Below are 17646 nucleotides of genomic sequence, written 5' to 3' on the forward strand. Positions count from 1 at the left end.
TCCAGCTGCATAGGGTTTCAACTCCAGGAAACACCGTTTTACAGACATAAGCAGCCAAGCATATTGAAGCCATTGAAAGGTTTTAGTTGTTATTTTGTTTACTTTACAGTTCTGGGGATTGAGTGTGGGACCTCATGCAGCTAGGTGAGCGATCTACGCCAGAGCTATTCTCTAGGTCCTTGTTCATTCTTAAAAACAACACTGTGGCAAACCTTTTTCTGTACAAAACTGAATTTACTTGTGGGCCATTCGTATCAGCTTCTTGATATGGCCACAGATGGGTTCTCTATTTAGCATACGTAAGTAGAGTTAACGGTCACTTGGCAAGGAAAAGGATCGTGAAGACAGTCTAAAAATAAATTTACTCGCCAGAGTATCTCAGGACAACACTGTGCAGCCCCAGAGTCTCCTGGGAAGCCTCAGAGCCAGAATTTGGCCTTCCCACCCAAGGTCCTTGGTTAAAATTCCCATTCTACCTTGGGGCAGGCAGGGCAGTTTTCCTTCCCAGGGCACCTGGGACACTACTATCATTCTTGTTCTACCAAGGGCTTTGGTCTCCCCAACACCTGTGCTTGCAGTGATAATAAAAAGTGACTGTGATCATCATCAGAACTTAGGATCCCAGATCCTGGGCCTGGAGGTAACCTAGTTTGTGCTTTCCATTCCGAGATGAGAATGACTGTGATCATACACACAGCTCAGGAAGCTCACACAGCCAGTTACTACATAACCACCATCTCCGTGCCTGTCCAAGGCTTTTCCCACCACTCTGGACCAAATGAGTGTTTGTTTTAACTTTTAAAATTACACTTAATGACCTGGTGGAAGCTAACACGTGTGCTGATGTCAGGGCACAGCTCTGGGGATTCAGTTCTCTTGTTAACTCAGGTCAGCAGTTTCGGTGGGCAAGTACCTTACCTGCTGACTCATCTTAGTGGTCCAAATGTATATTTTTTAAAAGGAATCTGAGATTATGTGGAGACAGCACAGAAAACCAACAGGAAAATAAAACCCACTTCTTTAGAGGCTTTGAAACTTTTCTTTATCAACTTAACGTGCTTAACAGCTTTTGAAATTGACACATTAGTTACACGTACACATATGCACACATACATGTACATGCATGCACACATAGTGCTAAGGTATTAACACTCAAGGGCAGATAACATGGCTGACTTGTTACCAGGAAGACATCCAGCTCTCAAGCCTCCAGTCAGGACCATGGGTTGGAAGCCACAGTGCCCCACCTGCCATACCTCTTCCTCCACTCATGCTCCAGGCTCTAAACCAGATTATTTTTGATAGCTCCGAGAATAGTCTATAAAAGTTCTAAACTTAGAATAGTAGCTCCAACCTCTAACCCAGTCTGTTACTGACCTATGGCAAGCACTTCCATGTGCCCCTAGATGAAGTTGGTGACACAAACGAATGGGGAGCAGACTGGGAGAGAGAAGGGAGTGAGTAAATACAACCAGAGACCTTGGGTAGTGTGAAAATCATAGGCAAACTCATTCTTTCACATGCAACCTAAAAGAATCCTTATTCAAGATGGATTTGAAAGTCAGTTTTCCCTTTGACCATGGGTAACAAAGTTCTGAATGTATTCACCTTTCAAATGGCAATGACCGGGACTAGAAAGATAATAGCTCAGTGCTTAAGAACACTGGCTGCTCTTGCAGTAACCCTAAGTCCTATTCCTAGCACCCACATGCCATCTCGACCATTTATAATTCTGGTTCTGGGAGATCCGATGCACTCTTCTAGCTCCACGGGCACCAGGTACACAGGTGACACATGGAGATATATGTATTTATATAGATACATAAAATATTTAATATGCATATTAAATAAGGCATCAGTGGTCACAAATGCAACACTGGAGAAGTGGGAATCTGGCTGTAAGACACAGAAAAGGAAAAGGGAATGTATGAATAGAGGAATCATGCACAGGGACATGCTGGTGTCCAATTATATGTGCTGAATGCATAGGGTTCTCTATGCAGTACAATGAGAACACAGCCTGACACCAAGTACAGAGGACTGACTGCCTGCCGTTCATGGGTTGGTGCCCAGAGAAAAGCTGCCTTGGTGAGCACAGCTCTATCTGAGACAGTCTCACCTCATGAGAGGAAAATAATTCAAAAAGATAAGTGGTTCCTCACAGCCTAATAAGGAAAGGAAAACTGCCAACTTCCCTGTACAACATGTAGTTAGTGCTAGCCTTGCACACATTTAAGGTTCAGCTGGCCTTTCCAAGACAAAAGAACTATAGTTACTGAGAGCAGAGTTATTGTAGATTGAAAAGAAGAAAAGATTACTTAGTATAAGGACTGATCAAAACACAAACTAGCATTCGGTAGCAAAACAGCTCCCTAAGGCTAGTATGGAATACAGAATGATTGGTGCCCTCCAAAGTGTTACAAAAGTAGATCAAAAAGATCAAAAGAGAACTGTATTTCCATTATTTGACTTCTGACAAGGGTGACATATTTTAGATTCTCAAGGGAAAAGAATGTGAGTAATGGATTTTATACCCAGAAAAACGTACTCTAATTACAAAAGTCACAAAATGTTAGCAATAAGTCAAGAATATTGTTCCTATGAGTTCTTACTATCAAGTCAGCTAGATAATCCTTTAATTGGAATGTCTAGAGCCTCTGGTATGAAGACTGGTGAAAATATCTAGAAAAGTAACACCAAATGGAAATTAGAAGGTAGATTGCTTAATATAATAGCTATATGATCTAGCAGTATAGAGAGTAAATCATAAATAAACTGGGTAGAAGGAGCATGATATATACAAATAATATTCATATTTTTCCATAATTACAGATGGTGATTATAACACTTGTGTTATTACTTGGAGACTGTTAATATGTAGTCATATGGAGGAATCAAATTTTAGTGTTATTTTATCTCTCCTGTAACAAAACCAAAACAAAATATGATTTGTTGATCATACCAGACAAGCATAAGAGCACTACCACAATTTTTGAGCCAAATTTGAAACAAGCTTTATTAAATACTGACCAGAAAGATGGATATTGATCCAGTCCATACCTTAGATTCCCAGAGAATAGCTACAAATTATGTTAGGTACATATAAAGGCAAACCCCACAAGGCTACATATTTCCTGCCTTTGTCCAATTGGGGCAAGCATACATCCTGACATACTTCCTATCTATGGATCCCCCACCTATGTATGATCAAGCACATCCTATGCAGCTAGAGCAATCAATCATGTTTACAGAAGTGAAAACCTACGGCTTATTATCTTACATGAACAGACCTTAGCATTCTTGGAAGGTTTCTGTCCTAGAAGATCTGGAGCTTATAGGTTAGAGGTATTCTTGTTTATCTATTTTAAACAACAGTAATTCAAACTTAAAACATAGTTTTAACCCTCACAGAGTCCTACTACAAAAGGGGAAAAAATAGAACACCCCCCCCAAACACACACATAGTCATGGCATGTGAACTGGAGACATCAATATGAACTCAAAAAGTGTTGTATCTTCATAAGTGTCTATGTTTCTGTATGGATGTGTGTATTCCTCCCAGTTGAAACCAGTGGAAATGCCTACATAGAATGGCTTTTCCAGTGAAGGGCATTTCCTACCCGTTCTATGGTTTGTAAATATCACTAAAAGAAACCTGAGATTCTGAGGCTCCTTGCAGGTTGAGGCAGAAACATGTAAAACAAGCTTGGATCACCTTAGTGTGGTAGCAAGCACATTACAGAAGGACTCCAGAGACAACAGGGAAGGATGCCCCTGGCCTAACATCCCAGGATGGAAACTCGCCAAGTATATTTAATTCTATAAGCTAATAAATAGTCTTTTAAATTTTAAGCTCTATTATTTTAAACTTTAAAAGTAATAAAATCCTCGCTGTCATCTTCCCAGAATGATAGAAACTAATTCTAGAAAAATTGGGGAAAACAGAGGACAGAAGCATTTATCTGGCTGTTCCTATGTGAATTATACCTCAGGGCAATCAAATAATGATCAAAGAGGAGTCTGACTTTATAAAATCATTCTGCCTATAATTGGCACAAAAAAAAAAAAAGGCAGAATTGAAAACTCCCCACACTCTGCAACTCCCAGGGAGCTGTCACATCTACATGTTGCAAGGTCAGCCCTTCAGAAAGTGGAAAAACCAGACCTAGGGACCTTCCACAGCATATTCCACTGGTAGGAATATTGCCTGAGGGGCCTGCCAGAGTCTATCACACTGGAGCTGGATGTAGGAAACCGGAGGCAAAGGTGGGGCTGCATCTTGATTTCAAAGTAAGGGGAGTTGTAGAGCTAGCGACTCACCTCCAGAGGAAGCCGGTCAGAGGCATCAGTCCAGTAAAGATACTTATAAAACACACTGGGTGGTGACGAGCCTTTAACCCCAGAACTCAGAGGCAGAGACAGGAAGATATCTGAGTTCAAAGCCAACGTGGTCTACAGAGTGAGTGCCAGGACAGCCAGGGTTACATAAAGAAACCCTGTCTCAAAAAACCAAGACCCACTAAGATTTTTTTTTTTCTGTCAAATGAGCAAGAGTAAACCCCCGTGTGTCAGAATGCTCACTTGGATGAAACAACCAACCGGTCAACATCTAGTTCTAAAGGAACAGAGGGGGGTGTGGTTGGGACACAATGGGGCTCCCTTGACACTGCCAATGTGTGCTTGCCTCCCTAAGTCCTGTTCCAATTTTGTGTGGATTTCAGGTATTTTTGTTTTATTCTACAATAAAAAAAGATTAACGTGTTTAAAAAGAAAAAGAAAAAAAACTGTAGACATGTCAGTACACGGGAGAGGACTGCAGGATTTTGGACAGAGGAGCTGGGAACCAGACTCCCAGAAGTCTGCTCCAGCAACCCTTTTGTGTTTAAAGTAAATGGTTTTCACTTACAGGCTCAATTAAAACTTGACATAACATTTCAAAATACGTTTGGAAGCTTGTAACATATGACGTGCTCCGTGATATCTCAAGGACAACTGCAATTTAAATGACGTTGTTTGGGTTGATGCCACAGCTCAGTTGGCAGGCTTCTGACCTAGAACCTCCTGGTGCTGGTTTCTAGCCCTAGCACTCTGTAGAAGCAGGGGAATCAAGAGTTTGAAGCCATGCACAGCTGCATTAGGAGTTCAAAGCTAGTTTGGGATATATGCGGCTTGGGTGGGAGTAGGCAGGGGACCTTGCGCAAAGTACAAAAGGAAGCTAAGTGTTGGGTGCTCGAAGCCCAAAATCCACCCTGGAAATGTGGAGTGGGCAGCTTAACACAGCCCTCGATGCATCTTTCTATATCTCAGAACACCACAATGTATAGAGTGAACCGCTATGTTCATAGGAGTCCTGCTATGTGTGGAGCCAGCTGGCTAATGCCCGGAAGGGGTCACAGGAAATGAGTGTTCCTAGCAGCTATTCTGTACAGCAAATCCCCTAGAGCAGTTAGAACACACTGGCATGGAAGGGAGGCAGCAGGGCGAGGGTGTGGCCCCAGGTCAGCTTGGACAAGCTGCAGGAGGTTAACCTTCCTCACCTGGGTGAGAGGATTAACAACAGTTTCTTTCTCAGGGTTCCATTCTGTAGGTGAAATTGAATAACAGTAGGAAGCACTTGCCCACAGTGCCTGGCCCATCATAAGCACTATACAAATGTTTGCCATGATTATTGAGTTAGCAAACATTGGCGTAAATGTAATTAATTTAGGCTTAAATACAGGATGATTTCTTCATAGTAAGTGATGCCATTTAAAAAACAAAACAAAACAAAAAAAAAAAAAGAGCAAAATGAAAAACCCTAAACATAAATTTTACTTCTGGCAGTTCATATTCACATGGAATTTTTAATATCTTTAAATCATTAGATATGTTTTAAAAAAAATACCCTCCCAGTAACCATCATCAGTAGAGTTTTAATTCCAATAAGAATTATGGTCAAGGGAGCTGGAGAGATGGCTCAGTAGTTAAGAACCCTGACTGCTCTTCCAAAGGTCCTCAGTTCAAGTCCCAGCAACCACATGGTGGCTCACAACCATCTGTAATGGGATCCAATGCCCTCTTCTGGTGTGTCTGAAGACAGCTACAGTGTACTCATACATATATAAATAAACAAATAATTAAAAAAAAAAGAAATATGGTCAAGACAAGCCTTAATTTAGCAGCCTTCTGGGCAGGCGGGCAGGTTGGGGACTAATCCAGTCCTGCCTGAGTGTCTGGCCTTCTTGCTTCTTCCTATTGACACATTGGAGAGTACAGTGTTGACTCCATCTTCACAGCTGGAGTACAGTTGTGGCTGGTTATAGGCAATAAGGCCTTGGAAGCTTTGGGAATTACCTACCTTCCAAAGAAGAGAAGGACTCTACAAGAGAATATTCATCATTGCTACCTCTATTGTACCCTGTGTCCACATGCACACTTCCCCACTTCCTGCCTCTGGATGAGACCGGTGGGCCATGCCCACTGCTAAAGATACCACTGTCTACCCAAGCTACTTCCCCTTTGTCTAACTATTCATTTGAAATATGCAATGGAAGGCAGCACACATACTATGGGGGGAAGAGAAAGAAGTCTGGCAAGCAACTCTGTCTAGGCCACTAGCCATACCCTAGATGCACCCAATCACGATTACCTTCATAAAAATAACTTAATATTCTTACTGTTAAAACCACCATGGGGGGGGGGGCAACCCTCTTATCTGTATACTTAAAGTTCCCTGATTGAGATGAACTGATTGAATTGTTTCCTCCTGCCATTACTGAGCATAAACCCAAAGGAGACGGCACTGAGACATCAGGTCTTTGGAGCAGTGGTTTAAGTCGAACAGTTCTGCCTCATAGATTAATGTCATAAAGGGAGTTGGTAAACTCAGATGAATAAACACAAAGGCTTCTTAGGAGATCCGTCCCATATTTTGATATTTGGTTCCTCAGTTGTCAGAATTGTGAGAAAGTTATTATCTTTCTAAACTACCCAGTGCTGGGCATTTTGTCATCACACACACACACACACACACACACACACACACACCACAGTCCATATGCGGAACTGTTATCTCTCAGAGCATGACTATATCTAAAGACAGAACTGTTACAGGACTAGGTCAGCTGAAGCAAGGCTTTATTAGGATTGGCCCTTTCCCAATATGACTGGTGTCCTTATAAAAAGAGGAAATGACACACAGAAGCACCAGGCAGGCACACAGACATGACCCATGGCTAGCAGATCTCAACTACGGGAAATATTGAAGAAAATTCTTCATGGGCCTAAAGAGATGGCTCAGTTGGTAAAGAGCTTGCCAGGCAAGCATGAGGACCTGAGTTTATTAACATCCCCAGAACATATACAGAAAAAGATAGAGCCAGGGGTACCCTTGGCACTGGGGAGGCTAAAACAGGTCTGAATCACACTACTCCAGGGTCACTGAGAGACCCTAATTATATAAACAAGTTAGAAAGCAAGTCCATAACATCTGACATCAACCTCTGGCCTCTACACACTCACAAGTATGCATATAAATACACACACACACACACACACACACACAAGAAACTAAAAGAAAACATTCAAATCTGAAGAACAAAAACATACCAGATGTCCACTTTGGTTAAGAGTAAGTATGACAGGACCCAAATATATCAAGTGAGCAGGTAAATTCAAAGTCAAAACAAAAACAGAAACCCAATTTCTTTCTGGAGCGAACAAGATAGTTCATCAGGTAAGGGCATTTGTCACCAAGTCTAACAACCCAAGTTTGATCCCTGAAGCCCAAGTTGTTCTCTGACTGCCACATGTGTTATGACATGAGAGCACATGTGTGCACATGCACACCTGGGGTAAGTCAATAAATGGGAAAGGAAAAAAAACTTCTCTTCTTTTAATTTCTATAAACCTAGATTATTGTGGGCAGAAGTGTGTCCCTCTAAGTTCTTTATATCAAAGCCCAAATTCCCAATGTGACCGTATATGGATACAGTCCTTTAGTAAAGAGATGATTAAGGGTAAATGAAGTCATAAGGGGGGAGGGAGCCCTAATCCAGCATGATTGGTGCCTAAAAAGAGGGGCAGACACCAGAGACATTCACAGCAGGACACAGAGGGAAGGTGGCCATCTGCTAGGCATGGGAAGAGACCCCAGGAGAAGCCAAGCGTCTAATATCTTGATCTTGGAGTAATTCTCCAGCATTCTGACAGCCTCAGAAACAGGCCCACACCTACCACGACTGTAGCCCTACTAATGGAAGCCATAAAAGGGAAAGAAACTTTAAGGTTTATTACAGGGATAGTTTTGGAGAGAATGTGCTTGTATCATGCATCAGGCAGAAGGTGGTTAATTCTCTGCTCCTGCCATCTGTCTCCGAAGCCAATACCCTTTCTTCCATCTATTCACCCTTCAAATGGAGAGGCTGGGATCTGAGCCAGCAAACCTAGAGGACAGTGGCTAGACTCAAAATTCACCAGTCTTCACACTTGTTAGTACCTAATCAATATTTAAAGTTAGAGGACAAAAGCAGTGGACCAACTAAAATTAGTGCTAGCATCAGGAGCAGGCCTTCATTAGTCATACTTTCCATGACCCCTGTTAGAGTGAAAAAATTAAAGAGGAACCAGAATTCAGCACAAGAACAGGAGCTCTCAGGTACTAAGACAACCCAAAATTCAGGGAACGGGAGAGAAAAGCAGAAGTCACGGCAAGATGGCTTCGAAGAAAAACATGTCTCTATCTAGTCACCTACCATTGCACAATCAAAGAGGAAATGTGAGAACAAGACAGGTTATTCCTGGAGGTTCCAGGACCTCGGGGCAGTGCAGCAGGGCTAAGCTAAAGAAAATGGGTCACTTGGCAGCTCAGAGTCTCGGACTGTGCTTCCAAGAAGGCTGTCATCTAGATCAGCACTCTACAAAGCACCTTCAGGGTCGGCAGCCAGCCACACAGCAAACCCGCACCATCAGCAGCACGTATGACTGACACCCAGTTCTGACAGCACTAATTCAGCTACTGAATTCTGAGCAGATCCCCCGTGTGATCCTCCATGGATGTCAGACTTGGGTCTCTTTGTGGGGTGCAACTATGAGTCCTTATTACAAACATTTTCCAATCCAGTGAGGACCTCCTTGAACAACTACTTTGTGATTTCTTAAGATAGCTTTTTTCATTCATTGGACGCAGTTCATTTCAATGTCCTCCCAGGCCTAAAGCAACCATACAGAGAAAACAACAACGCTAGGCTAAGGAGAGCATTTGGTGGGAAGCACCTGCTAGGTAAACAGGAAGGAGGACCTGAGTTTGGGTCCCCGGCTTGGCAGCAAACATCTGTAATCCCAGTTCTGGGAGGCAGGTAGGTGTCCTGGTGGTTATAGAGGAGACGGCAGATTCCCCCAACCTCATTAGACAGGCAGTCTAGCCAAATCTGTAAGCTTCAGGTTCAAAGAGATAACCTGTCTCCAAGTTGAAGAAAGTGGGGTAAGAGTCCTGATATTAATCTCTGGCCTCTAAACAGACATGCACACAAGTCCATGCACCAACCCACATTCACATACAGGAATATATACACGTGTACAGGAATATATAAAACACACACATGTACATACAGCAATATATACACACACGCATGCTCATACAGTAATATATATACACATATACATGTGCATAGACAGCAATATATAGAAACACACACTTATACAGCTCTCTATATTTATATATAGGTATATGCGCACATACATATACAGCCACATATACACACACATGCACACAAATCACTATAGATATCTGTTGTCCAAATACATTTTCTCAAACAGGACATGAAAACAGCTCTCACAGGCTGGAGGTTCTATGTTTTGCTGTCCTTAGCTCCCAGGGAACAAGGGGTAGGGTAGAGCAGAGAGAGGTTAGAAGCAGGTCTGCCCCAGTAACAAACAGAACCCAAGAACATCCATCTTTAACACCACGTTTTCAATGTGAGTGGCATGTTGTCAGACCAGAAGATAGAGCCTCCGATGTACAGTGAACACTTTCGCCTTTTCAGCTTCCTAGAAAATCCTGGATCTACCCACCTGAGTAGGGACTTCCTGTTGAGAAGGCAGTGAGTGCCTAGTGGCCCAGGCAGGGACTCCCTGCTGCCACTTCCAGGAGTTCTCTCCTGCTACGATTTCCCCGAATGGTGAGTAACAGCAGTGTGTCTTTGGGTCCTGTCAGATATTTCGGGTCATAAAAGCAAAGGAGCAGAGAGGCTACGCATGTGTAAACAAAGGTCATCTCTAGAAGCTAAGGAAGTCTGGGCTCAGCCGACTCCCAGGTACACCCTGTGAGTCACTGGGGGCTTGTCTACTCGAAGGTGATGACAGAGTTATTTAATCAAACACCAGCCATTTCCCAGAAAAACCACCTCATCGTTTTAGCAAGAGAAGAGAAAATAAATTTGTTTCCTGATCATTTCATGGTGGAGTCAGGCACTGAACTTATTTCTTGAAGGTCTGAGTCACTAAAGTATGTATTGAACTTCAAAATCTGTTGCCAGCATTGTGGCTGCACTTTTCCCCATAAGGCCATGGCATTTCGTGGTGTGTGTGTGTGTGTGTGTGTGTGTGTGTGTGAGAGAGAGAGAGAGAGAGAGAGAGAGAGAGAGAGAGAGAGAGAGAGAGAGAGAGAGAGAGAGACTCTGATCTCAGATGGCTGGACAGCCCAAGACAAGAAAGCAACAGTGTGTGAGTTACAGGTGAGGCAGTTGTGAGCTACCCGGAAAGGGTACTGGGACCCGAACACTGGCCGTCTGCGTGAACAGTCAGTGTGCTTAATCTTTCTGCAGTCTCTCAAAGACCTCCAAATCTCATTTTTAATAATCAAATCAACTGAATAGGGTGGCATACACCCTTAATCCTAACTCAGAATGCAGAGACAGTCTCAAGAGTTCAAGGACAGTCTGGTCTCACAGTAAGCTCCAGGATAGCCAGGACCAGGTTAAGAATCCATCGAAAAAAAGAAGGAAAGAAAAGAAAAGAGAAGAGAAGAGAAGAGAAGAGGAGAGGAGAGGAGAGGAGAGGAGAGGAGAGGAGAGGAGAGGAGAGGAGAAGAGAAGAGAAGAGAAGAGAAGAGAAGAGAAGAGAAGAGAAGAGAAGAGAAGAGAAAAGAAAAGAAAAGAAAAGAGAAGGAAGGAAGGAAGGAAGGAAAGAAAGAAGAAAGAGAGAGAGGAAGGAAGGAAGGAAGAAAGGAGGAAGGAAGGAAGAAGGAAGGATGGAAGGAAGGAGGAAGGAAGGAAGGAAGGAAGGAAGGAAGGAAGGAAGGAAGAAAGGAAGGAAGGAAGGAAGGAAGGAAGAAGGATTTGGGGGGTTAAGGACAATCTGCTCTACATAGTGAACTCCAGAACAGCCAAGACCAGGTCGGGACCTTGTCTCATTAAACAAACAAACAAACAAACAAGGATTTGGGAGTCGGCCGGGCTTTACTAAATCAATCAGCCTGCAGGAATAAGTACCAGATATGGCTGTCTAGGCTGTCTTCTACTCTTTGGTGCCTTTCAAATATCCAGTCACATACTGTGTGCCTTGCCCCAGTGCTGTGTTCCCAGAAGAGCGCGGACTTTCCTGCCCATTGCTTCATGGAGTCTTAGAGCTCATGCTTAGGCTGAGTTCCTGGCAATGCCCTGGGCAGCTGTCTGTGTCGGATGCTCTGTCTTCAATACCTGTTTGGAGCATGGGAGGATTGAAAGGCCAACGCACTATTCACAGCTTAATTATTATGGCAGGTCTTAAAAGCCTTTTCACGTGTAGGGAGGCTTAATGGGCACCAGAGCTCCTTATGCCAAGACACAAACTAAGCAGCCCTGTGCTGCCTCACACGGCAGAGGCATTACCCTCATAGAATCACAAAATCCCGCAGCAGGGACAACTCACTGAAACTCCGCTGTAATCACTCTGCTCTCCGGGCTCCTCTGGTTTTGTCAGAGAAAAATAATCCACACCATAAGCACATTCAAAACAATTCACCGCTAGCCTTCTCGACACTACTGCAGCCCAGGGCCACCACCATCCCCCTGAAAGGAGACCAATTTGACTATCTGAAGTGAGTCTACCACTAAGGGAGTGCTTTCAAATATTTTGGATTAGTCCATCCAGTCTTCACATAACACAAATATTGTCCCCGCCTTTGAGGAAGCAGGCTCAGAGAGCTGATGTCAACTGTTCAAAGTAACACAGCCTGTGGTGGCTGAGACACCAGCAGCTGACTCCACCCAGAGTGATCCTAACCAAGCTCCTCCTGACTAAACAGGCGAATTGTACTCTCATCACCCAAGAAACAAACATGGGAGAATCTGAACTTACTACTCCTCTGTTACCAAAGAGAGCCTGAGATTTGTTTATACGCTGCTTTGAGGTACTCCTGCATTGGCGCATTCAAATGCCCTCCTCCCTTTGGATTTTCCTTTTGGTGGAGATTAGTGCATTCTTAGTCACCTTGATAGAGACCACAAGTGTTTGATTCTATAGCTCCTGCTCTCATTGATAAGGGAGACGCAGTGAGGCCAACCATGGGGCCTGCAGCAAATCCGCAGCAGCCTGTCAACTGCATCAGCTTTCCTCCTGTACCAGGAATTGTTGCTTCCACAGAAAAAGCAGCTGTCCCCTGAAATGACAGGCTAGGTACCTTATTACTGCTGAGACAGGAATACTTGCAAATAGTTTTCTCACTTGACACAAATGTCTAAGGAAAGAAAATATTATAGAATCAGATGTATTGCTGTTCTGATGTTGCTTATTTAAAACACTCAGAGATCAATTAATAAATACTGCTGTAAGAATGGAGGACGCTCACATCCTACATACTAGACTGAGGAACCGGATACCAGCCAATCTGAGTGCCCCTAAATGTTGTGGTCTAAGACCACTGAGAAGTAGTTCCTAAGATACCTCTGGACTGACCTTCTAGAATCATTCAGCCTCTAATTTTTAACTCATCTCTGTATATTCTGGCCAAAATAAAGACTAGAAAACAACCAACCCCCACTGGGAATTATTTTTCATTTACATCTGTGGCAAGGTGTTTGTTCCCTTTCTCCCTTTTCTCTCCTTTCCCTTCCATGAAATAATTTCCAGCTGTTGGACAGTGATACCAAAGAAGACAAGTCTAGAAACTGCAGTTCACCAAAAACGGATATGGTATATCAGGAAATGAAATTAACTCTCAGCTACAGGGAACTACTAAGAGTTGTTAAGTAGTTAAGACAACCTTTGGAGTGTTTGTGAAGCTTTTTCTGTATGCTTTCGATATTCAGGGCAGGATGTGGGCACTGAAAGGGACGGAGTCACACGGTGATAAACGCTACTCTTGCCAGGGGTCACTTGCATCTCCCCTCTTCTGTATCAAACATAAATCTGATGATTTATGAGTTTGCTCTGTGTGGGTCTTCACTGCCAAAGTCAGTGCCCTTAGAACTGGTATTGAGTCAACGCTCTCCACGTTTCCACATGTCTCCTGGCCTTTCTTCCTGTTTTGGAGAACACAGGCAGCTTGTCTTTGTCATCGCGGTCTCTTCCCTAACTCCTGGAAGTTACCTTGTATCTGGTCCTTTCGACTTCTACCATACAAAACTGAGAAGGTGCAGAATGGGCCACTCTGCTAAGTCAGGAGCAAAACTCAAATCTGAATGTGAGTGAAAGCCTCCAGAAAAAGTTGTGTTGCTTCCAAGTGCAGCTCACTCCAGCTGTGCTGTGCCTGACATGATGGCCCACACAACCCCAAGGATTTACTACTGTTTGTGTCCCTTAGAAATCTGCCCCTCCCCCTCCTGGACATTTCCTAATGAGCATGGCTTGGGAGCAATCACTTCTCTCCACATACCCTTTCCTCTGATTTCAACAGAATGAGAACTGCGAAAGAGTTGACCTCCTAAAACGCTCTGGACTGCCATTCTATTTAGGGTCTCAGCACAGTCTGCCCTCCTATACACTCAAAACCTAGGCAGAGACTATAGCTAACAAAAATGATCACAACGGGAAAGTGTGCTGGTTAGATCTGGTCAGGCTGACATAGAGTCACCTAAGAAGAAGGAACCTCAGCTGAGGCCTTGCCTCCATTAGATCAGTCTATAGGCAAGTCTGGGTGGTATTTTCTTGATTAGTGATGGCTGTGGAAGAGCCCAGACCACTGTGGGTGGTACCACCCCTGAGCAGGTGATCCTGGGTGACACAAGAAACCAAGCTGAGCGAGTCATGGAGACCAATCTAGAAATCTGTAAAAGTAATTCCGGTGTGTATGGGGATGGGGGAGGGTATCTGCCTCTCTCTGCTCCCACATAACTCCGGGGTATTTCTACACAGGGTCTAGCCATTTGCTCCTGAATAAATGACACAGAGACCTGATTTTTTTTTTTTTTTTTTTTTTTTTTTTGGTTTTTTGGATTTGTTTTTTTCAAGACAGGGTTTCTCTGTATAGCCCTGGCTGTCCTGGAACTCACTCTGTAAACCAGGCTGGCCTCGAACTCAGAAATCCGCCTGCCTCTGCCTCCCACAGTGCTGGGATTACAGGCGTGCGCCACCACTGCCCGGCAGAGACCTGATATTTTTATTAACAAGCTACAAGCATGAAGATCGTCATGGCAGATGCTAGCCCTCCCAGGCTAGCTTGAGTACTTCCCCACCACCTGGTCCTGTTCTCTGCACTCACTCTGCTCCACGCGTGCCCTCACTATGGCTGCTCTCACAGAGACCTCATGGGAACTTCTCCTGGTCCATCTCCTTCTTTCTCACTGAATCTCCTCCTCTAACTCTGTTCTTAGGACCCCCTGACTGGGATCAGAAGTCCTGCACTATTCTCTTCTGCCCAGATAATTGGCTGATCGGCTCTTTATTAACCAATCAGAGGTGATAGAAATCAATTTTTACATAACATTGAGACCGGAGATGCTTGGCCATGCCAACATCTGGACTGGGACCAGATGTGTGGGCATGGAAATCAGCATCTGGATACAGACAGCACCAAACCATTCTCCAACAGTAAGCACTGTTTCTCCATGCTTACTCAGTAGCAGTGCCTGCCCCAATGGTGGATTACCTATAAACTCCTTCCCCTTCCCTCTATTGCTTTTGGTCATGGTGTCACATGACCAGAAAGGAAACTAGTACAGAAAGAATGAGATTTCCAACTCACAACCCCTTTACTCAGTCAGCACAAACTCATGATAGCAAAAGGCACAGTTGAGTAAATCTCACCACGAAGACAGTGTTCGCATTTTTGGTAAAGTATTTGAGGATTTATTAGTGAGTCTTAAACCAGGAAATCTAGACACATGCAAGAGTTTGTAAAATCTACAACCAGAACATTTGTTATCTAAATAAACTATTCACATTTTCCAGGGAGATGGGAGCAAACTTACTTCCCTAAACTTTATTTATCCAGTTTACAGGCAAAAACTCCAGTGGTGGTGGGTAATGGAGGAAAACATTAATACATGGAGGGATGCAGCAGCCTAAAGACCAAAGAAATGATAATTATATTACTACCTAGAATATTAGCAATAAGTTGTTGACTTAACTCCCTATGACAGATCTAATTAGAAGGTGGCAATAAATGTTTCCAGGTGTTTAATTAAGTGTGGTAATTATTTCTTTTCTTAAACAGAAATGGAGTCATATGTTTACACTACAAAGTATAATGTTCTCTTAGTTAAAACAGCGTGAAAACGCCTTTGTGTAATACAGGATTCAATGCATGATAAAAATATCCGCTGTGATAAGCAGCACTTAAAGTGATTTATCAGCTCTTGCAGTCACCAAAGCACACCGGCTTCTTAAAAGTCATCCTGTTAAAGAGTTCTTTCTTTTCTTCAGCTACAAAGTTTTGTTAGCAGTGCACCTCGGTAAATAATTTGTATTCAAAGTGTCTTTCCCTACCAGCATCTATGGGAATTCTACTTCAACAGCAAACACACAGGGAAAATAATCTGAGCAGTAGGAGAACCAGAAATTAAAACTAGATGGGAACTCAAGCACAACAAGGCTGTTAGGATGCAGCAATCTGGTCAAGGTATCGTGTGTGTGTGTGTGTGTGTGTGTGTGTGTAGAAATATGCCCTTTGCAGCGAGTGTACTGATGCCCCCTCCTCAATAAAACTAACTTACATTAGGTTGAAACTTTCAGACTGAAGCAACCCAAGGACGTTGCTATTTCAACACTGGGCAGTAAACTACAGTTGCTAGTACCTTACCGTGTGTTAGGAAATCAATTGGTTTAGAAACATGGTGTCGCTGAGTCAATGAACATCTTTTAGGTGGCCAAGTCGTTTGATCAGACTGGTCTTGAAACCGCCTATCAGCAGTCCTGGGTCACCAGGCCCTGGGAAACTCATCAAGTGTTCTCCCAGCAGGTGCTGGAAGCTCGGCGCCACCGGTAAGCACACGGGACAAACAGACACGCACACAACTTTCTTCGCGGAATGATTTTAAAGCAAAACTCTGCTCGCTGCCCATTTACAATAAAGGATTGGATAACAATCTTAGACCAGCATCTCGGTTTGCAATCTGGGGCATCCCGAACAACACAGGCAACCCTTGCTTCAGCGTGTGAGGTTAGTTACCGAGAAGACAGCACACTTAGCCAGAGCGGAGTTCAGAGAAGAAAGGAAAGTTTGGGGAGCGGGGGCTCAACGCGGGAGCTGGAGGAGGTCTCTCCCCAGCGGTAGACTGACAGCAACGGAACTGAGATCCATAGTGTGCGCGGGTACATTAAAACTCCTGGACTTTCCGAGCTCCGCGCTCCTACACACTCACGCCCACTTCCACTCCCCACTCGCACCCACTCACACCCACTCTCACGGCTGAAACTCTTGGCATACTGCAAGCGCGCCCTCAGCAGCACTTTGAAAGTTCCCAAATACCGTCTGGCTTTATCATTACTTTTTTTTTTTTTTTTTTTTTTTTTTTTGACTCCCACAACCCCTAAGCTCCACTCCTGGGAGGGAGGCACTTACTCGGAAGAAGGGCGCGGTGGCGCCGGGACGACTGAAGAGCGGGGAGGTCCCGCAATGCTGTTCCGCGGAGCTGGACCACTCGCGGCTCTCGGACCCCTAAAATCCTAGGCGGGCCCCAGCGCGGGAGAAGTGGAGCTCGCGCCTGGGGCGGGGCCAGGAGGAGGCAGGGGCGGAGCCTTATGCCGGGGCGGAGCTGGGAAGTGGACTAGGGGAGGGGCCAGACTGCTGGAAGAAGCAGAGAGGAGGTCTGGGGCGTGGCATGATGGGAAGGGGGCGTGGCCAGGGCAGGAACTCCAAGGCAGAAGCAGTGGGGAGGGGCTGAGCCGATGAGCCGGAGGCAGAGACAAGGCTGTGTGGCCCGGGAGCTGGAAGCAGAGCGGATGGATCAGCACCTCCAAGGGCCCCAATACACAGTGGTCCGCGCAGGACCGTGCTGCTCAGGGCAGCCAGTATGGAAGCTCGCCAGGCAGAGAGGCACAAATTTGGGGAGCTGGCGGCCAAGATCTGCTTGAGAGATCTCTCAGTTTCTTTGCATAAATAAAATTACCTTTGTAGTTGATGTGGTCAAATAGGGCCACGCTCTTTTGCACCCTGACTGACCCTTAACCCATGTATGTGACTGATGATCTGCGGAAGTCTCTGGTTCCTGCTTTCTTTCCATCTTTCTCCCTCTCTCCCTCCTCGTGTTA

The 17646-nt window shown here is 44.4% G+C and overlaps 1 protein-coding gene across 1 annotated transcript in view; it reads right to left on the reverse strand.

The window, feature by feature from the left end:
* Positions 1-17096, reverse strand: part of Tnfaip8 (TNF alpha induced protein 8) — a 113907-nt gene extending 96811 nt beyond the window's left edge. Inside the window, exon 1 of the mRNA XM_052155979.1 lies at positions 16958-17096. Within this exon, the coding sequence (XP_052011939.1) occupies position 16958 (1 nt within the window). The 5' untranslated portion in view covers positions 16959-17096. The remainder of the gene's footprint in view (positions 1-16957) is intronic.
* Between the last annotated feature and the right edge of the window lie 550 nt (positions 17097-17646).

Source organism: Apodemus sylvaticus, chromosome 13, assembly GCF_947179515.1.
Source record: "Apodemus sylvaticus chromosome 13, mApoSyl1.1, whole genome shotgun sequence".
Lineage (NCBI taxonomy): Eukaryota > Metazoa > Chordata > Mammalia > Rodentia > Muridae > Apodemus > Apodemus sylvaticus.